We start from the raw sequence: 27,006 nt of genomic DNA, 5'->3' as shown, positions 1-27,006 counted from the left end.
CGTGCGTCCATCTCCCCCTGCCTACCGGGGTTCATGGTGATGAAGATGCCGCAGGACGGAACCAAGCGGATGTTCTGCCCGTCGAAATTCAACCTGGTCTGTTTTGCCGAGAGGGCCGACAGGATGGAGAGAATCTGCTCGGCGACCACCGACAACACCTCAATGTTGATGCGGTTGAACTCATCAAAGCAGCCCCACACTCCAGTCTGGGGAGGCGGCGAGAAGACACTGATAAGCAATGATAAGCACATTGGTTACTAATGCGAAAAAAGTATGCAAAACAGTGCGATCAGCAAGCTCACAGTGCGCACGCCAACTCACAGAGGCTGCCATTCCTGACGCCATAAAATATGGAAGTGGCATAAGACAGCAATAATATGCATGAGTTTTTTACATTTGGGTCAAATCCGATAACCTTACTGTTGTAATCTTTATCATTATGATATTATCATCCAAATCTTTTACCTGTTGTTGCCTTTACCTGTGCGAGGCCGGAGAACATGCGCCCCATGGATTTGTAGTCGAGTCCTTCGGAGCAGTTGACCACGATAACATGCATGCCGAGGGCCTTGCCCAGATCTTTGACCGTCTCCGTCTTCCCGGTGCCTGCTGGCCCTTTGGGGGACCCCCCGCGATGGAGGTGGAGAGCCGTGGTCAGCGTCATGTAACACCTGGTCGATCACGACGATGAAGAGAATCAAAAAAATACATATGGACATTTATAGAGGGGCCCATCCTAGCCACAACCATGCGCCCATCCCAGCACACCCAGACAGCAGGCAAGGATAGCCCTACACCCACCCACCAGTAGCAAAGAGAGCAGCAATGAAACACACCCCGGCAGCTTTGAAAAGCAAAAAAGCAATGTCATGCAGCATAGGATGCACTGTTTCTCCAGCGTCACTGAAAATAACAAACTCAATGTTCTGTTTTAGCTACAGGGCAATTTCCTGTATCTGTATCACCATGTTGACCAATACAATTCATCAAGACCATAGAAAGGACCATATCCATTAGTTTCTCTGCACTCCCTGAAGACTTTCCTGGAAGGATAATGTATGTGATAAGGCAACAGGTGTAAAGTGGCATTTAATATATTGCAGTAAGTAAATGGGGCCAAAAGGGAGCGCTGATTTACCCACTGACAGATTAAACCCCAACATGACTCCTCCAGAGTTGAGGAGTAAGCAAGTGATAAAACTGACAAAAGTAATACTTGCTTATGGCTATTCAGAAATTACACAAATTGCTCATCAAACTGTGTGTGTGACACTAGACACTGATAGAGTCACAAACTTCTATTATCATCACATCTTTCAGTCTTTAGGGAATGGAGGCAGCATTGAACAGGTTGGTAAAAAGGAAGCTGGGTGACTGCTGAGGACCTGTCAGTGAGCGGGGTGATGACCAGACGTCCTGAGTTGCCGAGGTACTCGTAGCCGTACTTGAATTGCGTGTTGGTCTGTCGGATGATGCAGTCCTCCATCTCCTGTCAGTTGCCGAGGGAGAGAAAGACAGAGAGCGGGAACGCAGGGTGTGAACAGACATTTATTGACACTCAAAAACTCATCTCAAGCTCTAAACAGAGCAGCGAGGCAATATGTGGCAATAAGAGGATGTTGTTTTTCTTTTGCACCTTGAAGAGAATATAAAAGAAAAAGTTAGAAGGCGATCACGCTCTGGTCATACTTTCATGCCTCTCTGTTCCAGCCACAAAGAATTGAAAGAGGAGAGGCTGTTTATCTGTACAGTGGTACTTTGACTTACGAGTTTAATTTGTTCTGTGAAAGTAATAAAACACAATAAAAGAGAATGTGTAGATCATTTTTGCCTTCTCACAGATGATACATCCGTCACGGTATCTCCACGGTATCTCCACGGTATCTCCTCCTCTCTTCTCCGTCAACCACACCAACAGCAGCTTCTCCATCTTTTCATGGACAGCGGTCCGCAGCATGGATATTATTTTAAAGCCCCTGGCTGGCGTAATACCCTTTACCCCTCCTTCTGCTTCAGTATGGTACATATGGTAGAAGTACTACGCTCGTACTGCCTCGCCAATTCCATCACACTCACACCTCGCTCATGTTTTTCTATTATTTTGTGCTTTAAGACAATGGACATCATCCGCTTCTTCTTCTCAGCACTTACTTTAAAATTGGCAAAATAACTGCACAAAAAGCACAAAACACAAGAGTTGCTTCCACGCTCAGGTTACCACGTGAAGCGAAGGAGTGAGACGCGGGACGCTGGCCGCATTCGCTCACCACGCCCACCAGCAGTGGCGCCTGAAGCTCGCTCCTCGTAACTCAAATTTTTGCTTGCAAATCAATACAAAAACATCGACAGAACGACGGCTCGTAACTCGGAAAACTCGTATGTTAGTGCGCTCGTAACTCAAGGTACCACTGTACTCACTATTGCTCTTGGACATTTGAAGGCAACTTTTGTACCTCTGGCCTTTTGAACTTTTCAATCCCAACCTACCATTATCTAAACTCAAAAACATATAGAGTACACCCCCATTACTCCTCCTCCTCCTCCTCCTCACTGTACCTTCTCCAAGTAGAGGCGTAGCTGGCAGAGCCAGTCGAAGGCGTTGACATCGTTAACACCCGCCTTTGCCAGCCTGTCAAGGACGTCTCGGGCGTGGACCTCCACAGTGGCCAGCGCTACGATCTTCAGACGCAGGGTCTTGCTCAGATCCCCACAGATGGCGTCCGAGTAGTTCTTGAGCACAGACGCCTGAAAGGGAGGCACGTGTAGGAGTCACAGGGAAGCACCAGATACAGTAGTTGTTGATGTTCAAATGTGTAAATCACCCATCCTGTGGCTTCACTTAGGGTTAAAAATGCCACACAATGGCTTTTCTTTCAGCATCTGAAGTCAACTGAAGTTGTTGTAACAACATGAAGGTGCGGCAAAGGCAAAAAGAGGAAAGGAAAATATAAAAGCCAAGCGTTGCATAGGCTACTTGAAAAACCTTTATTCCCAATGGCAGGGACATATATTATGCAGTTAACTGAAAGGGTTTGAAGAAATCAGAGTACTATACTGGGGAGGCCAATGGTTTCACACAAAACTAAAGCTTGTCTTTTGCACCTGTTTTTTCTTCATGGACTTGAGAGCAGACTTATCAGCTCTCACTTTGTCTGCGACAAGACATTTTGTGACATCACTCGTCCACTGGATCTGACTGGCTGTGATCAACATCTAGAATAGAAAACGGCACAAATGTGATTCGACAACATCCATTGAATTAAATTCTGAAATGCAGTACATCTGGAATTGCATTATCTAAAGACTGGGCAGCTTAGGTTTCAAAAAAAAAAAAGTAAGAGTTTTGAAAAGGAAGCGGAGGAAAAAAATGGCCTGCTGACATGCTGCACAGTGGAGGACGGTGGAGGGACTGACAGGGCATTGCTGTCAGTCAGTGTCACGTCAGTTTTGAGAAGCGCAGAGCGACACGTCTGCGGGAAGCCAGACCAAAAAAAAAGACAGAAGTACCTGTCCCGGCCAATCTTTGAGCCATTTGTCTCTCTTGCCCTTCAGCTTGTGCAAGGCCGAAAGGCAGTTCCTGAGACAATCTCTGAGCGTGACGTGCATGGTCCTCTCAATGTCGCACAGCCAGATCTGAACACACACACACACACACACACACACACACACACACACACACACACACACACACACACACACACACACACACACACACACACACACAGACACAGCAAGGTTCATCAAGTCCTTGTTGCATTATTCTTCAATCTCTCCATCCGCATACGAGTCTCATCTTACTGCTTTATTGTGTCATTGCAACATTAACACCACCCTCGTGATGCATTTCCTCGTACCTCCACAGGTTTATCAAGTGAAGCAGGCTTTGTGAACTCCACAAACTCCCCGTCCCCGGAGAACATCCCACTGGCCTCCGACTTGCTGGAAGAGACCCCCACCTGCGGAAGGAGCAGGTAGAAGCAGCTCTCCCATTCAGCAGTTGCTCAATGTGAGAATGAGGAGACTTCAAATCATAAATATCTTTCTGTGCGTGTGTGTGTGTGTGTGTTAGTGCGAACGGGTGTATATGCATGGATTTGCCTTGGCGATACGCAGGCTCTTGATGTTGTCGAAGCACTTCTTGAGGTGGGGCTGCACGCCGGCAGGGTTGCGCGACTGTCCCAGGATCTCCAGCAGGTCGTCGTTGGACAGGAAGTAGAACCTGGGGAAGACCTGCCTCTTGGTCTCAAGGTACATGTCCAGCGCCCTCTGGATCTCCTCCAGCTTGAGGTTCATCTTTGACAGTTTTGCCTGCAGGCCTGAGGGACAATGGAGAGGCTGAACATGTGCCGCACTCACTGTCAACGTGCTCACTGTGGCTGGGTTGAAATATGACTGTTCCACTCATCCCAATCTGACCATATCCGAGTCCCGTGTGTAATTTCTCCACTGCACCACAGAGCAGTGAACAGAGCCATGAAGGAAGGAGGAGTTATCTGAAGCGTTTCTTTTTTTCTTACTATTATATCCCTTTCCCACTGCGCCAAAAACCTGGTAGCACCCGATAGCATCCGGTTTCAGATTTCCAATGACCCTGCAAGAGACAGGCTCTTACCGGCTCCAGCCCCGATCGGCTCTGATGTGAACATGACACCGGGGTCGACAGGCAAATTTTTGCCCCTTTACAGGTGCGATGCGATATGTTGAAGTTCCTGACGTTGTGGCGTTAATAGACAGGAATATCCTTGCATCATTGGATCATTTCATATCCAATTTAGAATCCAAAATGAAAAATCTGAAGTTAATAACTTTTTTTCCCGCATGAGGGACCATGAAATGGTTTGAGTGAGGGGCCTGCTCCGTGGGGACCACAGCGGAGAACACAGAGTTCTCGCCAGGCTCCGAGCCGCCTCAGCAATGCCCAAGCCGGTCTACGAAACTGGAGGAGCGTCTCCCTTCCCCGCTGCCAAAGGACCGGTGCGCGGGTGCCGGCATAGATACTCCATTCTGCTTATACTGTAGTGTTGGGTCAATCACGTACGATCAAATTCTTTTGAACGGCTCAAAATACTTAATATTCCAAGTTTTACAGTTTTATGTAATTGTTTGTTTAAGTTGCTGTCTCCTCTACTGTTTCGTTCTCAATCGCACTGGAATCATGACACGCCCCTTTTCCGGCGTATTAGGCGTAAAATGGTATTAGTTACAAAATCAGGACATAGTTCCAATATGGAAAAGGACAGTCCCTTAGTTGTGTTTTAAATTATTAGCACATGATATAAATGATCAGATTTTTATCACTTGGGATTATCAGTTTCTCCAGCCGCTTTCTCGTTGTAGTCACAGTAGGGTCAAATGGGGCTCCCAAACTCTATCCCAAACTCATGCATGCGTGGGCCGTAGCAGTTGAAGAGTTAAAAATATGCAAATAAAGTCCAAAACACTCTTTGAGGAAGTTCAAATGCAATGGCCCACACACTTGACTCCATTGTAGTGTTCCTAAAAATGCCTCGTCTGCCATCCTGTTACACAGAGTGCGTTGGGTATCCCAGTACCGGGTTGATGGGTCCCCCGCAGGGCGTTGTTGTCCTTGTGGAGCTGCTCCATCACGGCCTTCCAGTTGGTGTTGATGTCATCAAACTCCTTGGATTCGTGCGGCAGCTGCTTCCTCATGTCCTCTCCCTGGAAGATGTTCTGAGGGGTGGACAGCCAGCGAGAGAGAGAGAGAGAGAGAGAGAGAGAGAGAGAGTGCCATCAATGTGGAATCACTCATCAAATCCCAAGGTCATCGACTTTACATCAACGTGAAAATAACTTGGTCAAAATGCTGATAAATGACCGGGCTGTTTAGAGGGGAATCATCACAAATACTGTATGTGTGTAGAAATGTTCTGACTATGTGTGCGTTCTAGCCACATTTGTTCTTACCCAAGTGCGTATTTTGATGAATCTGAACCATTCTATATTGACAGGCATGTGAAAGGAAGAAACCAGGTGATCAGCCATTGATCACTCTCTATAAACAGATCCTTGCAATCTCTACAAATGGCATGCTCTCTCTATCTGTAGCAATTTCCATAAATATATCCATGAAGCTAAATATGCCGTTGTCACACTTGCTTGGAGATAGATATGAATTTTATGGTAGAGAGTGTATGTAGAAGTTAACCAACTGCACATACATAAGAGTTAATTTAAGGACCTTAGAACCGTCGGCCGATAAACAAACACCCATAAACAAAAAAATACAGAAGGGAAAAATAATAGGTGTGGGGTTATTATTAGTAGTAAATATATTTTTATATTGTAAAATATTGAAAAATTACATTTATTTACTTATTGTGGTTCTAATATGTCAATTACATTTAGTTAAAGTTCTGCAATATAAGTTCCCAGGACTGACTGAGGCAGTTCTAAATTAGTTCCTAAAGAAAAAACAAATTCAAGTAAGATTATATTCAAGGATCCAGATTTTTGCTCAGAATGTGCACACGCACGATTTAAGCACAGATTTGTGCAGCGCACTGCTCATGAGTGAGGCCCAACTTTCTCCCTTTCTTGAACTCACTTTGGCGGATTAATCTATTTCTACCAAACAAATGCATTAAAAAGCAAAGCAGAGCTAGACTCAACAAACTGATGTGCGGCATACCTCCAGATACATCCACTGGCGCTGCACCGTGAGGATCATCTCGATCACTTCCTGCACCAGGGAGAGGCAGCGCTCCCAGTGGTCCACTTCCTTCTCAAAGGCCTTGACGAAGTGGGACGCCTTCATGGTGGACAGGCTCACCTGGTTGTCTTCCAGAGCCTGGAACACCTCCTCCGTGCTCCTGAGATGGAGTGCATCCGGTTAGCTTTTCAATCGTTGTCATACTCCATAACATGTTACATGAGTCCAGCCCATATTAAGACCAGCAGACTCAAGGTGATCCCTTATTGCAACTGCCGAAATGTGAACTTCTTCACTGTATTTCCACGCCTCTCTTATCTGATTCATTACCGGCATGGAGGCTATACGTAACTGAATGAGATGGCACAAACCCCTCTGCTTACACACACACACACACACACACACACACACACACACACACACACACACACCAAGGATAGTCTTGCACACACACACACAGATACACACGCATCCGGTCTACTCAACGCAACCCCGTCCCCGCTCTATCCACCTTACCCCAGCCGGAGGTGACCCTTGTCTTTGTCAGGTGCAACATCCAGGAACATTTCGCCCCACGTCTCTTCAATGCACTCCAGGCCCTGAAATATCCCAAAGCCTCCAGTCAGAGAACAGATATAGAGTGAACACACGCGTTCATTTTTCAAGTATCCGAACTTAATCGAGTATGTTCAGTTTGGACACTTTTGACTTTTACTCCACTACATTTCAAAGCAAATATCTATACCTTTTACTGTCCTGCATTTATTGAGTCACTTTACTTAATTTTTTTAATAGGATGTATATTTATACATCTCAAAATCGGGGACTGGATCGATCAAACTGCTGATTTGGTATTGCTCATCATAGTTGGTTCATCAGTTCTAATCGCTTCATAGGGTCCGTGTCCTTGTAAATTACTATAACTCCACCTATCTCGTTGAAAATTTTTATCAGGATCTGCATCAGCACTCGTCTGCAGAAAATAGGTAAAGTTGGTACTTTACAAAGTATTCTAGCCATATTTAAATATATACAAGTTATGTCAGGGCACTGGATAGTACTTTACTTAATACTGTATGTAGATTTGAGAGCAAGTACTTATATACTTTTACCAATTTAAGTATTTTACTTTTACTGTTCTTCCACCACCGGAGTAATTCAGGGCGGTGAGGTGCACCAAATTTGAAAGGTCATCCGAAGTGACCTTTGACCCTTCCAAAAGCATAACAAGAGTCTCATATGACCGAGCCGGAGAAAGCAGAATTGTACTGACGGACGCCAGTGAACAATGAATTGCAATGAATAACTTAACCATGGAAAACGCAAACGCTAATGGTGATGCAGCATCCCAAACCAGGGCGTGGCTCCATTTTCAGTGGTCCGTTGGTGCATAATGTCTTTGTAAAATATATTTCTCAGTTTCCGGTGCCGTGCTTTTATATTGAAACAGATTCAAAAAAGGGGACTCAAAGGCTGATCTGCAACGCAATGACCGTCTTCCTCTGTTTTTTTTTGTTGTAAAGGGAACAGATGAACCTGAGGCTGAAAACAGCGAGACCGAGACGACACGGCGTCAGCCTAGTAGTAGGGAGAGAACGAGAGAGCGAAGGGAGAGAGAGAGAGAGAGCAGACCTGCTCTATAAAGAGCTCCTTGCTGGCTGCCCCGGAGATCTCACAGATCTTGACGGCGTGCTGGTCGAAGCCGAGCGACAAAATCATCTCCAGAGTGAAGTCGGCGCAGTCCTGCTCAAAGGAGCAAAGCAGGTCATGGCGGATCTGACTCCAGTGCCTGCAAATGGGAACGATGTTGAGAATGGGACCCCGGTTAGAGAGGTTCAGTAATGGAGAAAATGCAGAAATTTTTTTTGAATATAAAATACTAAATAATTTACTCATAAACATATATTAATTACATTTTTATCGCTATTAGTGAACTTAGAAACTGCTCATCTTTTCTTCGAATAAGTGTATTAAAAAAACCTTAGGAATGTATATAAGAATGTGAGAGAGCGAGAGAGAGAAAAAAAGAGAAAGGATGATGACCTGTCTCTCATGGCGGGGTTCCTGAGGTCGGTAATGAGGGGGATGATCCTCTTGCAATGGTCAATGTTGTTCTTGGTGGAGTCAATGACGTCCCACTGCATGTCCTGCCATTGGACAAGAACAAACAGCATTATTGCCACTTCAGCCACTATCTCGTCTGGACAGTAATGGGAAAGGGAACAATTATTCCCACTGTTGACTTATTACTGGGATATCATTTTGGTACCTAATTTAGCATACAGTACACTCTGGCAATGACACACATAATATTTGCAGTTGCAGTCACTGACGACAGCCGTTTCAAGACAAGGTCTAGAGGGTTACATAATAAAAAACTGTTGAATTTTGTACACTGTCAACACAAAGGGGAACTTGCATGCATTATTTTCAAAATTCTCCCTAATTTGTTTTCATAAAAAGAACAAGCAAGGCTTGTAAGGGTGAATATTAGAATAGTAGATACTTCAAAGAAGTGCCGGTAAAGACAGGGAAATATGAAACAATAAAGGGCAAGCTGGATAGAGATGTTGACAGGAACATTCCCAGCAGCCGTACAGCCGCTCAACTCTGCGTGTGATCTGACCATGAGCTCTCTGCTGAGACTGTGCAGCTTCTTGAACAAGGCCTGTGACGAGTCCTCCATGCTCTCCGTCTGCAGCGCGCCCAGGTGGCTGGCCTTCCACTCGTCCCAGTGCGCTCTCCACTGCTGCACGATCTGCCAGATCTGCTGCAGCTTGTCCAAGTCCTGCGCAAAAAAAAACAACGTGCACGTACACCCAGGAACACACACAAACACCGAAACTCAATAATCAAATGCTTTGTGGAATATAAGTGGGGTTGTAACAAGGCCAGTGCTCACATCCTAAAAACATTCCCTGCAAATCCATGGATAATACCATTTTTTCCCATTCCCCTGTGTGTGTGTGTGTGTGTGTGTATGTGTGTGTGTGTGTGTGTGTGTTTCTGTGGCTGGGAGACAGACAGACCTTCTCCAGTTTCTGGATTTCTTTGTTGGGCGGCTGTACGATCTTGAAGAAGTTGAGGCCATAGAGGATGACCCCTTCCTCCTGTTTCAGGCTCTCCAGCTGGCTGCAAAGCGTCTCTATCTGCTTCAAGGCCATCTCGCTGCTGTAGCAACTGTCGAACGGAGCTACTCACGCACGCACGCACGCACACACGTGACAAAAAAATGTTGTGATAAAATCATAAGTACGTACAAGAACATGTGTGTGTGTGTGTGTTTATATGAGAGAGAGAGATCACATCGCTTGAAGTCCTGTCTGAAGACAGTTTTTAGGCACTCTGTGTTGGTTCCTTGCGGACGTTCCAATGTGCGACGGTGTTTAGTTCGCTCGCTTAGCTCGGTAAAATGAAAGAATTTACTGTCAATGTTTTCAAATAGCAATAACGCAATAGGATGGCACTAATCAATACGATGGTCAATGCTCACTCACAGCCGTTCAACTGAAGGACTAGGAACTTAATATGTCACTGATGAAAAGACAAACACTCCATTTCAGATTGGCGTATGGCAGATAATCATCTCGTGATATCGTTCCAAATTTGGAAAAGTTTTAAAAAGGACGTGGAGAATGGAGGTAAGTTATATATTAATATTTTATTAATCCCCGGAGGGAAATTCACGTTTTACAGCAGCAAAAAAAACAGTGCACTCAAGAAAGAGATACACCTTTAAATGAGATAAGAAATAACGCTTATATGCACAAACTTTGTGCGCAAAGTTAACATTAAATCACGCTATAGTAACGAATGAGTCCAATGCGGGCAAGTGGCAGTTAGTCTACAGTAAGTGTAGTAATAGAGCAATAGCAGCAGCTAAAAAGTGGCATACAATAATAACAGTAATATCAAAAAACCTGTGGTCTCAAACTCGTCCACGGTGAACTCAATCTTCTTCTTAAACTCCTCTGCCGAGATGAGGACGTCGTTCTTAAACTTTTCACTGTGAGTCCTCAGCATTTCGTTGCTGTCCACCACCACCTTATGGAACCACTTCCACTGGCCGCCCAGTGTCTCCCGCAGTATCTGCACCTGTTAAGAGCGCGGGGGGGCACGGCGTGACATGACATCAGTCCTGAATGGAATTCTCACAAGAATCATTTCAATGAATGAGTCAAAGAATCACTCTTTTGTCGAAGCGACTCCAGACTTTTGAGTCGCTGCTAGGAACAAATGTCCGCAAGTCCTTGCATCAGTTGCAAAACGGTGTGATTTTCAGGGTCGGTTTGGATCGATAAAACACCCGACCCGACTCGTAATATCTGTAATATCCATTAAAAAATTAATCTCACAATAAATAAAAAAACGGTCCGGGTATTTTATTTTATTTTTTAATGATTGGTTCCAGAATTTGAAGACCTTCAGTTGTTTTACCACGTTAATAGGAAAATCTCTCAAGTTTGGTACTTGGCAGGTGGTTATTTCTGATCTTGTCCACCTATCCAAATAATCAATTATTCGGTCAAACCACCCACAGTTTATTCGACCGTGAAAATGATGAGTTTTGCCCATCCCTACTACATACCGACTCCTCCACGGAGACTTCGTACTTGTCCAGGATGGTGAACTGTTCTTGGATGGGGGGGATCTGGGCCATAATATTGGGCAGATCGGCCTGGAGGGTCTCCAGTAGCTGCAGGTTCTCACCCAGTTCAAGCAGGGTCTGAGGAGGCCTTCTCAGCCTGCACACACACAAACGCACACATACAGTATATATACCGTATATAGAGGGGAACAGATGGAGATACAGATGCAGAAGATGCCAGTCAAGGAACCCCCACCAAACACACATATCATTTAAAGACAAATTGAATACTCCTACGAAAATCATAGAAACTAATTTGTATTAGAGTGTAATTATTAATGTTTTGTAAGTGAAATGAACTGGATAATTAAAAGCGTTTCAATGGAAAATGCACCGATAGCCTCGGTAAACCTTATTTGGTGTGTGTAGGGGGATTTGCAAGTAGTGAGCTTGGGCAGATTTACGATTAAATCATCAATTCGGCAATGGACCCCATTGATCACAATTGACGTTGATGACAGATCATTAAATTATATATACTTTTTATCCGTCAGGAATAATTCGAGCATTGAAACGGTGTGCAGTTCACCGTGTTCTGAAGCTGGAGCGCAGAGGGAGAAGAGGGAGAGAGGGGGCAGAGGCCCTCTCCGTTCAGAGCTGTGGAGTAACCACTGGTGATGGGATCTCACTTCCTCTCTACAGGCCCGTGCAGAGACGTAAGGAGGGGCAGGTGCTCAAAAAAAAAAAAAAAGGCACATAGAACCCCAGCTCCGGTTCTAGGCATTTTGCTGGTCTGGGCAATCGGAGCAGCAGGGCAGAGGGGCGCCCGTGACCTGCCCTCCACCGTGCGCACATCGTGGGTGCGCCGAGGACCTCATGAATACGCATATCTTGCCCAGACAGTCCGCTACCTCGATGCCCATTTACGCTTAGAAAAAACCAAAACGTTTGATTAAAAAGGGCACCATGGGGCATCAAGGGGCAAAGGGGCAGATGCTCGGCCACCCTCTGCCAACCCCCTGCATGTGCCTGCCGCTCTAAATGCAAATCTTGAGATTATAATATAGCAATATATAATATGATCTCATATTTAGATTAATTTTATTTCCATAGTTTCTCACTTGTATGTAAAATGAAAAATGCAAACCTAATTCAGAGAATTGGAGTGGAGGTTTTTATTTCTCCTCCAGAAAGTGGCGTACCCGTGCCTGTATTTTATTTTAGATCTATTTATTTTAGTTTTTCTCCAACATGTATCAAACAACATTTTTTAAACACAACCGAGTTAATGGAGTGTCCCGTTATATCCCCTTCCAAAAAAAAAAGGCACGTTTTTTTCTTACCATTGCTATGGGACTTTAGTAAAAATTGGATGTTTTGTGTAAATGCTTTACTTGTAAATAATAAATCCTTGCACTTCTATAACGGGACGACCACATTTGCAACATTACACCAGCGACGTAATGTTGCAATTCCGGCGATTTGAATTTTGCACGATCGGCCAAGCCTAGAAGGTAGGTAATAATAGCTAATACATCTGAGCATCACTACTACTAGCTATCAGCCATCTAAAAAAGTAGTTCACCTGTCGGCGCTGTCCTGCATGAAGCTGTGCAGCTCCATGAGGCGGGTGCTGGCCATGAGGCGGAGCAGCTCGGAGAACTTGCTCTGCCACTCGTTGCAGTGCTGCACCAGGGAGCAGTTGAGTGGGGCGCAGTCCAGCAGGACAAACTGGACATCCAGCAGCGTCTTCTCATTCTCAATGTTGTTGACCACTTCGCTGTATCTGGACGTGGAAGATGCAGCAAAGCAAGGTGCTAAAACAGCTGAAAGAAGGAGTGGCTGGTGGGGATCGGAGATTTTAGTTTGGAGATCTTAGGTACAATGCAAACGTAATTGTTGCACTAAACAAAATCAGATTAGTTGACTCGATGGCAGAGTATTATTGACATGGGTGATAATTCTAAAGTGCTGAAGCAGACTAGTATGTGTAAACACAGACACAAATACACACACAGTGTTGACTCCATAGTGATTTATGTGCGACTGTTTCAGAGAAATCCATAAGGCAATAACATGCGCAGCATTACTGCCACAGAACTGTGTGTTATGTGTGTAGGTGTGGTTGTATGTGTGTGGTTGTGTGCAGTATAATGTTTGCTGAGAATATGAGCCTGGACCCAGGCGTATGGATTTGTGATTTCTTTGTGCTATTTTTTATTATGCGGTTCTCTCCTTTAATGCTTATTATTACATAACCCAGTTTAGTGTCACCATCATCTGTTCCTTAAAGAAGTTCTTGTTTGATTCAAGGCTTTGGGTTACATGGGGTTGTCGGCTTTTCTGGTGCTTACAGAGGGAAGGTAAAGTCTCTTCAGTCTATAGAGGACATCAAGGGCTATATACTGTAAATACCATAAATAGACAACCAATCAACTGATTGTTTCAGTCTACAGTGGTTCTTCACCCTACCTCGCTATGTCCGCATCGAAGGTAGACACCGGTGGGTTGAGCTGCTGGTATCGCTGTATGAAGGCGTCTTTGTTGATCTCCCAGATCTCCTTGTGTTTTTCCCAGTTCTTCATGTAGGCCTGCACCTGCTCGGCATTGGACGCCATCCCTGCTGCCACAGCAGCCTGGATCTTCATGATCTCCGGATCATGCTCTAGAGGGGAGAAGAAGGAAAGATACTGTTCTGTATAGGGACCATTAATAAGAGATCATTTGAGGGTAAGCTGTTGCTGACACTGGAATTTCCCTTCTCGGGATGAATAAAGTATCTGTCTATCTATCTACAGTACCTATCTTAATATATTGCTTAATGCCTGTGTGTATTTGTAGCCTATTTCAGAGAGACCATAATTCCTGCGCTATACAAAAGAAAAAACAAATACCTAAATTATTTTATTATTTTATCTTAAAGTGTATACGGCTATTCTCCCACAAGATGGGCCAGGTCAGATGGGCCTCCGTTGTATTAAAAAAAAAAATAAGATCACTATTCACTATGATAGTTCATTGTCCACAACTTGCAGTTCATGTGGTAACTGTTGTTCAAATCTAGAATGTGCCTTAAATCTTAGCGCAAAGAAAACCATCTCTGGTGTTTCTGTTAAAGTGTTTCCTACTTACCAACAACCTACAAAACAACGTTTCACATTCACAACAGAAGAGTAGAATCTGCTTTCAGCTTGCAGGTATCGCAACAGGTCTGTATTTATCCACTGCCAAAAAAAAGGTCTTTAATATGTGCGCGACTACTCTGTCTTACATAAGACAAAATTAAAATAAAACCGTGTGCTCACCGAGGATGGTGCGCACAGGCTCCCTCTCCGAGTGCTTGTAGGTGAGGAGGTCCGGCAGCCGTTTGAAGACGGACATGGAGTTGATGAGCTGGGAGCTGATGTTGTTCACGATTTGAGCCAGTTTCTGCAATGTAGGGGAGAACTCCACCTGCGGGGGTGTGCACATGCACATGCCTGAAGCCTCAAGACGTCCTATGAAGTCTTCTAAGAAATCTTGGAGCGCTTCTGCGTGGTCAGAAACATACCCTTATACCTACCTATACACCTTACCTATATATTCTTACCAATATATAGTGACACAAATGATTCAAATTGGAATACCCTGTCATTTTATTTCCATACCATAAATGGCGGTCTTCTTGAAAAACGAATTGAAATTTAAGTAGCTAACAGGCTTCTTTTTTTTTTTAATTGTGCCAGATTACCTGTGCTTTGGTCCCGGGTGGCCCTTGGTGCAGTACCACCTGCACCCTGAAGAGGGAGTTGGGCCTGTTCTCGTTGTCCCCGTTGATGGCCTTAGAGAGCTCCTGGAGGGAACACTTGACGTTGAGCCTGAAGGCCTTCTCCACCATCTTGTCCACCTTCTCGGTGTGGGTCACCCAGTCCCTCTGGACCTAAAACACACACAGCAGGAACTAGATATATTATTTTTATGACTTGTAAACACAAATGGCATGTCCTCATGATTGTGCTATAAGTTACGGCTGTGAGCTGAGAAATTAGCACGGATGTCTCATTTTGAACTGGCTTGTTAAATTTTGGCATACTGCAATGTACTGGAGGGAACAGAGCAGAGAGACCTTTGGTCCGGCGCTGCGGAAAGTCTCGTAGACGTGTGTCATGACGTCCACAATCTCCTGGTGGGCTGAGCACAGCTTCTGGAGCTGGTGCTGCTGGTGACACTTCTGGTGCTCTTCAAACTCCAGGTCCCTGGCAAAAATGGATACATGGATAAATGGATGAAGAAACAGAGCCAAAGCATGTGAGTGAAAAGAGGGGACATCTATCATACATCTATCAACGGTAACTTTGTAAGTTGGGCGTTACTGTGTACTATTTCTATTTTTGTCATTAACTTCGAAGGCAACCAGGAGACAATTTTTGACTAAAAGAAAAGATTATGTTCAGTGTGACACAGCCACCAGAAAAAAAACCTTGCCCAAATGAAATTCCAGCTCTTTCTAATTAGTTGTTTGAGTGAATGTGTGATCAAAATGTTGAGATTAAAAATTTAAAATTACAATTTATCAGACAGTCCACTTTGGATATCATTTATAATTAAGAGTTGAGGAGTGAATTCAGTTAATAGATATACGTAAGGACACTGACAAAATATTTTTATCTGCGGACCCAAGACATGTCAAGTGGCTAGTTATTACCTGTACACAGTCTTGCCATCCAGTCTGACCAGCAAGGTTTCACTGATCTGGCAGCAGAGATGCGACAGGGCCTGGTTGGCCAGCTTATATTTATCCATTATGGACTGGAGCTACATAGATTACAAGAAAGGAATCATGGATTAGAAATTGTAGATGTGCACCGTCATACTTCAGCCAGTGTGTGTATACACTATGTTTCTATGTGTGTGTTGTCCCCAGAGACCATGTAGACATGGGTGTGACAGTCATTGATGAAGACGTGACAGATCTCCTTGGACGACCACAGGATCTCAGTGAGTCCAGGATGAATCTTCTTGTCTAGGAAACGGATCCTCTCCCGGAACAGGCCGAGCTCATCAGGAGACAAAGCACCGAGGATACTGATACACACACAGACATACACAAACACACACAGATACACACACAGGTTGAGTGTGCCTTGGTCAATATTAAGCTGCTTTCACACATGAACTCCGGATAATCAGGTCCGGACATTGTCCGGAGTTGCCCTTTCACACATGTAGCACGCAACCAGAGATTGTCTGTGTCAGACATGTTCTCATGTTGGGGTTAATAATTAACCCCAACATGACAAGAAACGGATTATGTGTTATACTAAACCGCCAATGTTCAAAGTACATGTATTAAAAAAAAAAAAACCCAAGAGATAAGGGAGTCATAAAAGATTAGAGGGGCTTAGAAGGAAAAACATCAGTGAGAAAGGGAAGCATGCCCATATACGGCGCAGAAGTTCGAAGAATTGTAGAGACTCTTTTCTAGGAAAGGAGAAGCTGTCTGGAACAGGCGAAGGCCATGTGCCCATATAAGGCGCAGGAGTTCTAGGAATCATAGAAAAAAAAGCCTCTTCCAAGAAAAGGGAGGATGTGTGGTAACAGGGCTGTGATTGGCTCCCCCCAAAGAATGTGATTGGTTCCCAAGACTATAATTGGTTCCCTGTACTGAAAGGAGCGGGGAGGAACTCCCTAGTAACAGGACTACGATTGGTTCCCTGCACTGAAAGGGGCAGGACATGTAATGGGAGGAGAGAACTTCTTGAAAATATAAGGATGTCCAAGGGATCAGTTTGTTAGTTGGTTAGTTGGTGCTTGAAGCTCGGATACACAAAAAACTTATGCTACAGACTTTTTTTGAGACGTTTTTTTGAGACCAGAACAGAAAAGAAGACAGAAAAGTCGTCCAGAGATGCGGACTTTTCACTGAACCAGGTCTGGAATTTTTTTGGCCACGACACTAACCATTGATACACACAGTTCATTTACTTGCCACTTGCCACATGGATAATTGCACTCAGCTGCAAAACTTTATGGTCGTATTATTAGCAAAATATCTTTTGTGAACCGGACAATTCCTACGCAATTCATAGCGCTATTAGCGGGTGCAATCCATTCTTTGTGAATTTGCCCCTATTTGTCATTTTCGTAATATCTCTATGTGTGTGTGTCAGACCTGTTGTAGTCGCTGACCAGCCGCAGCACTGTCTCCCTGAGCACCTTCAGTTCCTCTCTGCGGCGGTACACATCAGTCACATAGTAGGGGATCTCGAAGTTCAAATGCTCCCACTGCTGGACCTCATTGAACATCTTCAGCAGGTTCCTGGATCACACACAAATGCAAAGTGTTTAGAGGGGGAAGCTCCAGGTCCTGCATGTGAGTGTGGTTATACACCTGAATTTAAGATTTCTCTTATTGACTTGTATGTTACAGTGGCCCTTTTTCCCATAGACAATCTGTTGCACTGTGTGTGTGTGTGTGTCTGTCTGTAGATGCTTCTCCAACCCACTCGTCAAAGTTGGTGTCCAACAGGGTATCCTCCTTGTTGCGCAACATAAGCGGCACCTCCAGCCTCTTGGGACTCTCCTTGTCAAGGCTTTGTCTCCACTCACTGAACGCCGTCCTCACCAACTCGTCCAGGTTCTGTACCATCACGCTGTAGGCCTCACACACCTCCTTGCCCCTGCCCGTTTCAGGGATGGTGTAGGCCCTCTCGATCACCTGGTGGGACCCAGAGGTGGGTACAGTGGGAGGTGGAAAAGGAAAAAAAGCTTCCCCCCCCATTCAAACATGGAGGCATTCACAAATCCATAAGGCTGTGCATCATTAGGCCTCGTCTTGCATTTAGTCAGCGCAGGTTTGTGTTAATCAAAGTAATAGTCAAGAAAATTAAAAAGCATAAAAAACATTTGACATTAGATTTGATTAAATATTCTTTCCCACTCTTGAATAGGCTACTGAAATCCTGCACCCATCCTGCTCACGTCCATGGTTCTCTCCATGTGTCCTCGGAGGGCCATCACCCGAGAAGCCTGTCCGGCGTAGTGGGGGAGAAGAGGGGTGATGTCACCAGTATTCTGGCTGAGCTCGTGGTTGACCAGGTTGATCTCATTGTCCAAGATGTTGTACACCTTCACTGTCATTTTGTCTATGGTCTGCTTCATGTCCTGAGGTGTGATCGGACAGATAGGTGAGAAGGAAGAAAGGTGGGATTGGGAAAGAGAGGAGGGGGATGAATTCAACATTACTTCTTCTTCAAATGTTGACATTTCTTCTGGTAACTATTTAAAATGCTATGCCTCGTCCTTGTAATCAGTGAAATACACAGTTCTGCTGAATGTATATTGAAAATGCAGATTGTCATTGAATAACATCAGATCAGAAAGTGAAAGCTGGCACGTTCACTTTAGATTCAGGAAGTAAATCAGGTTAGGTTGGTTATGGTTAAAATCTTAAATTATGTTTGGGCTGAGACTTGATGCATAAGGACAAATCTGGATCCTGAGGCTAGACCAGTTGAGAACCGCTGATTTAGAGCACTGTAATAGCAGTACAGTGACTTTCTACAGCCAAGCTGGACATCATATGAACTGTAAAACTACTTAACAATTGTGTGTATGTGTGTGTGTGTGTGTGTGTGTCAGACCTCTCGGGCAGACAGGTGATGAAAGACGTCCAGTAGCTCAACTCCTTCCTCGACTCTCTTCACCCTCTCAAACGCTTCTCTTATGAGGTTCTGCATCATCATCTCCAGATCCTTTATCGAAGTACGGAACCTACAGTGCATATCGGCACAAACACGGGAGATCAGAGTGGACCTTCTAGTAGGCGATTGTCAAACTCTGACTGGCCTGATGATTAGAAGTGACATCTGGTGAAGTCAGTGCAAATTCTACACAAGGTTGCCAACTGTGTGTCAGCCTTTCACTGTCTGCAATGATCACATAGTTGGTTGCGTCATGGCAGATCAACTGGGCCAACTGAGTCCATCTCTCTTTTCTTGCTTATTTGACCCCTGTATCCTCATTAACAGACTTTACAATGGTGTGAAGGACATCAAGTTTTCATCAAGTTCTTTCTTCATTTGAAGTGAACAACTTGACCGTCTTTGCATTTGGAAATAAAAAGCATTATGACATAGAATCTAAAGTTAAATAGGATGCGATCATCGCTTTTTCGAAAATATGATATGAACCGTTCCCACAGAGCCGTTCGGACCTGTTATAGTCTTCATGCCAGGTGGTGCTCTTGACATCCAGGATGCCTTTGCCCACAGCGGCCAGGGTCTGCAGGCTACGTTGGAAGATGTCCTCTATCTTGAGCAAGTCCATGGTCAGTTGCTCCCAGTGACTCCCCCCACCAAAGCGTGGCATGTCCCTCTGCCGACCCTCCTCCTGGCGGGCAAACTGTTGCTGGCAGTCACACACCTGGGAGGGGAGGGTAAGGCCCATGTCAAAGTCAACAACTTTCCAAAAACCGTGGTGAAGCCATTATGCATGGCAAGGATTAGATGAGGCCTGAGATTTAAAAAAAACCTGTATAATTTGATACTTCATTAACCATTGAGAAACGGAGGTGGCTAGTGCTGATAAACAGAAGGAGGAAATGCCTGGCTACAAGCAAATTCATGGAAAGGTAGAAGAAAAGCACTCCGGAATATACTTGTACAAATGCACCCAAGGTCCCATAGTATGGACTTATCAATGAATAGATCTAAAAGCTGATGCTAGGGCTGCCCCCCTGAGCATGAGTCGAGTCATCAGTCGGAAACCTATCAGTTAGCTGAGATTCTTGAAGTTGAGCAGTCATTTTTGTTTTGTTTTTTTCAGTCAGTGTGTATTACAATAACAGGATAAAACAGATGAGAGCTTACAAAAATGCACAAGGATAATATTCCATTGAGGAATCATCAATAAGGGGAATCATAAATATATTTTTATATGTGTGAATCATCCGCATGGAGAACACGGCTCTCCATGCACCCTGATCCTGTGGGGACGGGGCACGGAGGAAGGGGGCACGACTCGTAGGAATGGGTATGGATAGGATTTTAACGATACCACTTCTCTTACCTATACTGCTTATTGAGCCAGTATGTTAACGGTCCTCTTGTCTGTTCTTTTTTATTCTACAACAAATTAAGAGAAGAATTACCACTGTTTTATTTTCTGCGCATTATGCACGGAGACGGGGTGATCCGGGCGCAATCTGTGCGCTCGTCTCCTCTTGCGTGTGTGAGAGCCAGGCAGAGGTAGCAGGCCCCGTCCACCTAGCGCATATTTCCGGCGATGGAGCCAGAGAGAGAGAGGAGAGCCTCTTCTGATAATAGCGAAAATGCTTCTTAGATGAATAAGAAGCTCTGACAGTAATCTTATTGCAAGTTAGAAACGGCTTATATTGGCTAAATAAATAGAAAATATTTTTTCTCAATATCTCCAATAGCGTTCTGTTAACGGTAATGTCAGAGCTTATTAATACTACGGCCTTTAATAATTTAGCCTCGTGGCCCGTTTAACACCGGGTCTCATGCCCTGTTCCTCCGTGCCCTCCGTGTAGAATATTGGCATTGAACAGCCGAATTCGATTCAACTAACAAAATTCTGGGGGGTACTATGCACAATATGTGGTCAGAGAGAAGATAAGAGGGAAAAAAGACAGTGCTTAAAGGTCAAGCTCAAAGGTCACAGCCATCCTCGTGTCTGAAAGAAGTGGTGAAGAGGTGTGGTTCAACTGATTGATAAATAGGGCAAATTGACAACTGGAAGATCAGATCATTAAAGTGTGCCTATTTAATCCAAGACATATTTTTGTCAAAAGGAATACATGTATTTCTAGCGGTTTGTAGTGCTCTCAATTCTGTGATGTGAGGAAACGCAGTAGCTACTGTGAAACACAATCGAAAGGGGTTGTGCAGCCATGATAAGGGGTGGGTAGAATATGTGGGTATAGTAGAAGTACTCCAGGTGCATTCAGGATGAACAAAACGAGGAAGGGAACCATTATGCCAACATGAGAGCAGTTGGATAGGGTTAGAGAAACAAATTTCAACAGAATACAGGACTCCAAAGTGTGTGTGTGTGTGTGTGTGGTGTAAGAAGTGTACCTCAATCAGGTTTTTGCATCTCTGTACAAAAGCATCAACTAGAAAAAAAATGCTCGTCTCGTCGAGGCACCAGCCATTTGGAGAGTGTCTGTGTCAAAACAGAGGGAGAGCGATCGAGACAGTTAAATAGAGCGTGATAGGGAGTGAAGGAGATAATAACAGCCAAAGAAGATAAGCAATAGCATGGATTTTTTTGGGCCAACAGGAACATACAAAACGAGAGACAGAAAAAGATCGACAAAGTCAGCTCATTAAGACAAGTTCCAGCTCAGAAGACCACTGGCCAACTGACCACCGAGAGAAACAAATGTTACTTTTCTCAGCCTCTGCACCTCATCTCCCACAATGTCCATCACACACAGTGCTCACCACTATCTCGCTTCTTCTCTACTCTCTCGGACAAAGCTTCACTTTACGACACTAAACAATCCAACGACATGTTGAATTTTGGATTTCTTACGCTGGGCTTCTTTTTATATTTTCTATTCTTAAAAATATATATATTTTAGAATACATTACATGCAGGTGATCATACGGCCAGGTAAAACACTGGTGGGGTGGAGCCCCTCCCTGCCTCAGCATGCAGTGGATTTGAATGAGGATATGTTGAAATTCAACATTGATGATGAGCAACACTCATTGGGGGGGGCCAAGAAATAGCAGCATGTCGGCTTTGGTGGGCATGGGGGCTGGTGGGGGCGTCGATCTGTTGGCCCAGGACCTGGCTCTTGGCCTGTGGTCTGTGCCTGTAGTCAGCGGCCCGGGTTCTGCGCCTGCGTCTTATGCCTGCATTAGGGGGTGGGTTGTTTGTGTGGGCTTTGGGGGTGCAGGGTCTCCCCCTGCTCTCCGGGACTGTTTTATGCTCCTCAAGGCTGTGCGTAGGTGTTGCTCCGCGGGCTCCAGGCATCCCTGGGGGCTGGCGGGTCTTCTGTGGCTGCGGGGCATGGTGCTCTGCAGGGTCTTTTCCGCTGCTTGGATGCGCTATGATATAATTACGACCTCACACACCAGAACTAATTAAACTAAACTAAAGTCCTGTGCACTCACGGGTGGACGGACACACACACACACACACACACACACACACACCCACACACAGTAGGACTCATCACAGGCACACACACCACCAGCATCTGCTTTGAACACACCTCCGAACACCCTCCTGGTTACATCCCTCTCCTTTTCTCCGGTGGAGGCCACGTGCCCAATTGCTGTTTCAGTTTTTCCAGACTTAATTAACTCTGTTTTGTCGACACATGTTGACGTCAGAAGCAGATAGACATGTGTCATGACAAAGGGCTCTTCTCCTGAGTGTGTGTGGGGATGGAGGTTTAAACCTGTTGCCCGTTAGACAAACCAATGAGCAACAGGTATGCAGCCACCCTGATCCCAGGTCCTTCATTATCTAGATCCAGGTCAGGTGTGGCTCCCCAAACCACACCATCCCCACACCACATTCCCCTGACACCAAACTGAGAACAAAAAGCCATAAAAAAATGCCTAAAACAGACTCTGAAACAGGGTTGCTATACCTGAAAAGGTCAGACTCTGATGCAGGGTTCCTATACCTTAAAATAATAAAACACCAGACTCTGAAGCAGGGTTCCCATACCTTAAGCCAACAAATGTCCAAAGAAATTAACCGGTCCCCTGAAACACCACGGTTGACTGGTTTCCTTCCCCCAGGGCAACGACAGACTGCCCCCTCCTCCCTTCCATAGCGCGGGGCCTTGGGCTGCTGTGCTGGCTGGTGAAGGCGTGGCCGGACGTGGCTGTTGTGGGGGCTGCTTGGAGGGGTGGCCTGGCTGCTGGGCTGCTGTTCCTTCCCCGTGCCGGAGAGTCCCTGTTCAGGTGCCAGCAGCAGGCAGCCACACTGCCACAACGCCACCAGCGGTCAACAGGCGGCCCCAGCTCCAACCCTCTCCTGACTGGCAGCAGCAGCAGCACCCAGGGGGTCTAGCGGAGGACCCGGGAGAGAAGCAGCCGCAGCAACCACCACGGGTAACTGCTGGCTGCTAGCCACTCCACCCAGCAGCCACCGCCGGGACCATCCAGCAGCCCAGCAGCCAGGCCACCCCTCCAAGCAGCATTCTAGAAGGACCCTGCTCCTACCTGTGATGTATCTGAGAGATGTGCAGGTAGATCTCCTTCCAGGCCTGGCAGCACTCGATGCAGTCGCTGAGGTTCTGCTTGCTGGAAATCACGTAACCCTCGAAGATACTGTCCAGGGAAATGCTCCGACGGCACAGGAGAGTGATCTCACGACTCATCTGCAACACGGTTAAAAAATAGAATCAAATACTGGTGTACACACTTTTCACAAAGTGACACACACACAGATTTCATGACACGCTCAGGTGCCAAAAGCTGCACAAAAGCTTTGATACACGGTGCAGCTTTTCAGTACACACTCCTTAGCTATAAAAAACAAATCAGTAACTATCTCTACCAAGGTATAAGACCATGTATAACACACTTCAAAGGACACATTTAGCTGATTTTCATAATACAGTATGTTGCATGATGAGAAAGGTACAGAGGAACAGAGGTATGACACAGGCTATAATGAGTCTGGTGAATGTGCTCAAGATAGTGAACCATACAATCCCAGATGTTCAGGCAGTGTGGGTTGCTCTCTTACATTGGATTATTAGTTACTTTGTATTTTGCTGCTTGCATAATTTAAACGGGATACATTCTGTTATATTTAATATTTTATATATGCATATTATATATATATATATATATATAATATGTGTGTGTATACACACACACACACACACACACACACACACACACACACACACACACACACACACACAAAGTATATATATTATTGATCTGTGTCTATTATGAGCGTCTATTTCCAACCTGGCTGGATTAAATTTGCTTCGTTGGTGTAGCAGGGAGAGGAGGGGGTGGTGCGATGTGTAAACACAAACTCCTAAGCGTGGCGACCTCGTGGTGCTGTGATGGTACCTTGCGAAACAGTGCAGTGATCCTCTCTTCTGTGTTATAGTAGGGAGAGTTGGCCCTGATGACGCATATGAGGTCGATAATGTGCTTGAGCTTTGGAAGCACCTGGCTGGGCTGGAGCTGAGCCAGCTCCTCGCAGGGCTCTTTCAGCAGAGACAGGAAGGACAGGTTGGACTGAGCCTGCACGGCAACGTCCTGGACACACACACACACACACACACACACACACACACACACACACACACACACACACACACACACACACACACACACACACACAATCATTTCAACAGACTGTGATGTCTACATATGAATAGTAAATACAAGTTGATAAATATATATATATATATATATATAGTGTGCACAGCGGAGTGCAGATAACGGGCGTCTCCTCCCTTTGATCTGTGCTCCACTGTGCTGCTCCATTTGCCCTGGAGAGGGCGAGAACCGCCGCACCCTCTCCCTCTCCCCCACTCTCCTTCTCCCTCTCCACCGCTCACCCTCCCCGCTCCACTTTCAGAACACGGTAAAACTGAACTTACACTGTTTCAATTCTCAGATTTTTCCTCGTGGATAAAAAAAACAAAACAATAAAAATCTGTCATCAGTGTAAATTGCGATCAATGGAGTTGATCGCCGATGGATGATTTAATCGTAACTCGGCCCAAGCCTAATCAGTATGAGACAAAAGTACGGACAAGCAACTTTTATTTTATGGTATTTACATCCCTTTTACCATTTTATAGAAACAAACATTTTTGTTTTGAGTCAGCTATGCAAATTTATATTAATGAATGACTGATATGTAAGGTAAGATAATATTTTGGCATGGATTGTTCACATGTGACGGAACAATCAATGTCTGTTCAGGAAGCCAATGGTGGAGAGGATGTGCATATGAGCTGGGAGCATTGGACTGGTGATCCCACGGAATTGCATAAATAAAGAAGGGCTTCTCTTGACAGTCGAAAGTACTGGCCGATCAGCCATTGGGTGGTCAATAGCTCAGTTAACATATTTTACCAATGAATGAAGATTTCTAGTCTAGTAATGTGTTTGCTGTAAGTCACTCTTGGAAAAGGGCACATGCTCAATAAAAGCTGCAAGCATCCTCGAAAGGTATTCACAGCGCACAACTGTATGTAAATATACCATGTGCAAAAGCAGTGAGAAGTGGAGATGCAGTCACAATGCAGGACAGTACAGGATGCAAGCCGCTATAAAATCCCAAGAAGAAGTAGAAGGCAGCAGGCTATTTTAAGTGGGATCCGAGTTCATCAGGATTTACTATCACCATGTCGAATCTGAAAAAGGTTTGCCCATCCATGTCTGACATAGGCCGTTTGGTTGAGCCGTTTAGCTGGCGATATAATAATAATAATATAATAATAATAATAATAATAATATTATTATTATTATTATTATTATTATTATTATTAATAATAATAATAATAATAATAATAATAATAATGGCGCGTTGTCGAATGCTGCCAACTGCTCCTGGCTGTCCGCCAGGATGGGTCAAATGTAGAGGCCACATTTCACCGGCCACCATCTAATGCATGTGTGGCGTGTCATGTGATCAGTAAAGATTCTTCAAATTGTTCTTCTAATACCAGGGCCAAAACAAACTGTTATTGCTGGTTTTGTTTGGAGAACAGGTACATGCAGCAGATCGCTTTCACCGATTGATTTCAACGGTCGCTTTTCTGCCGGTGTCGCGTGTGGTCGTTCACTTAACGTGCGTGCGGAAGGGTTCTCCCGTTCACCACATGGTGACTGGCATCAAGCAAGCGCAGGTGAGGAAATATATATAGAGAGAAACTGGTCCCCTTTTTTGGAATTGATCCTATTGACGCTAGAATCGATCTCCAAAATGAGATGTAGTATCGGTAGTGTCGGTAGTATCGATACGTTTGGTATCGATACTACCTGTCCGCCCACTCCTAAAACGCAGCGTGTTTTGAACAGGCAAAGCACTAGCAATAATACTAATAATAATAATACTACTACTACTACTAATAATAATAATAATAATAGTAATAATAATAATAATAGTATTCCAAAAAAGGCTGGAAATACCTGATCACATAGTTGTAGGTAATGTTTAATAAAACTGATTGAGTATACTACAGTATATCCTTATACAATGGTAGAAAGTATAATTTTCTACCTGAATCCCCTTAGCCACTTTGCAGAAGGGGGTTAGATAGAAGGACTTGGCGAGCTGCATCGTGCGCTGTATGTGGACGACCGCACAATCCTGGAGCTGCTGGCTGATGTACGACAAGTCAGCACAGCGACTCTTCCAGAATGCAATCTCCTCCAGCGGCCCCGAGCTCTCCCCCATCACCTCCACCTCCTGGTCATCCAGCACATTCTTCAGCTGCCGCGTCCAGTGTATCATCACAGCTGGAGAAGCGAAAAGGGCGGGGGAGAGGTTTTAAAGTGAGTGAGCGAGTGAGTGACGAAGGCAAATTAAAAGATTATGTTGAAGTGTCCACAAACATTTCCCACCCCAACCCCACCCCCCGGCTTACTCTGCAGTCTCTGTACCAGAAACTTGTCCTTGCTGGCTTCCTCTGGGCTGCGCTGCAGGGCCTCCGTTGGGATGTACAGCACCGTCTTACCCTGTTTCATGAACCTGGTGTCTGTTCAAACAAATAATTACAGAGTACATCACTACAGTATAA

The 27,006-nt window shown here is 44.9% G+C and overlaps 1 protein-coding gene across 1 annotated transcript in view; it reads right to left on the bottom strand.

The window, feature by feature from the left end:
- The window catches only part of dnah2 (dynein, axonemal, heavy chain 2), a gene marked incomplete at its 3' end in the record, with an annotated part of 61,677 nt that extends 34,952 nt beyond the window's left edge, over positions 1-26,725 (bottom strand). Inside the window, exons 1-33 of the mRNA XM_080023177.1 lie at positions 26,487-26,725; positions 24,317-24,493; positions 23,450-23,607; positions 21,338-21,425; positions 19,453-19,661; positions 18,881-19,010; positions 18,219-18,401; positions 17,744-17,955; positions 17,410-17,556; positions 16,166-16,322; positions 15,943-16,052; positions 15,364-15,493; positions 14,989-15,177; positions 14,564-14,711; positions 13,731-13,923; positions 12,844-13,044; positions 11,259-11,415; positions 10,591-10,765; positions 9,700-9,863; positions 9,297-9,458; positions 8,714-8,817; positions 8,303-8,459; positions 7,187-7,269; positions 6,650-6,830; positions 5,553-5,691; positions 4,099-4,316; positions 3,855-3,956; positions 3,508-3,633; positions 3,103-3,213; positions 2,557-2,745; positions 1,386-1,489; positions 482-671; positions 26-206 (exon numbers count right to left, since the gene is read on the bottom strand). Coding sequence (XP_079879303.1) covers positions 26-206; positions 482-671; positions 1,386-1,489; positions 2,557-2,745; positions 3,103-3,213; positions 3,508-3,633; positions 3,855-3,956; positions 4,099-4,316; positions 5,553-5,691; positions 6,650-6,830; positions 7,187-7,269; positions 8,303-8,459; positions 8,714-8,817; positions 9,297-9,458; positions 9,700-9,863; positions 10,591-10,765; positions 11,259-11,415; positions 12,844-13,044; positions 13,731-13,923; positions 14,564-14,711; positions 14,989-15,177; positions 15,364-15,493; positions 15,943-16,052; positions 16,166-16,322; positions 17,410-17,556; positions 17,744-17,955; positions 18,219-18,401; positions 18,881-19,010; positions 19,453-19,661; positions 21,338-21,425; positions 23,450-23,607; positions 24,317-24,493; positions 26,487-26,720 — 5,209 coding nt within the window. The 5' untranslated portion in view covers positions 26,721-26,725. The remainder of the gene's footprint in view (positions 1-25; positions 207-481; positions 672-1,385; positions 1,490-2,556; positions 2,746-3,102; positions 3,214-3,507; positions 3,634-3,854; positions 3,957-4,098; positions 4,317-5,552; positions 5,692-6,649; positions 6,831-7,186; positions 7,270-8,302; positions 8,460-8,713; positions 8,818-9,296; positions 9,459-9,699; positions 9,864-10,590; positions 10,766-11,258; positions 11,416-12,843; positions 13,045-13,730; positions 13,924-14,563; positions 14,712-14,988; positions 15,178-15,363; positions 15,494-15,942; positions 16,053-16,165; positions 16,323-17,409; positions 17,557-17,743; positions 17,956-18,218; positions 18,402-18,880; positions 19,011-19,452; positions 19,662-21,337; positions 21,426-23,449; positions 23,608-24,316; positions 24,494-26,486) is intronic.
- Between the last annotated feature and the right edge of the window lie 281 nt (positions 26,726-27,006).

The sequence above is a fragment of the Zeus faber genome, assembly GCF_960531495.2.
Source record: "Zeus faber genome assembly, chromosome: 22".
NCBI lineage: Eukaryota > Metazoa > Chordata > Actinopteri > Zeiformes > Zeidae > Zeus > Zeus faber.
The sequence above is the reverse complement of the archived record's forward strand: the minus strand, read 5'-3'. Positions and strand labels throughout refer to the sequence as shown.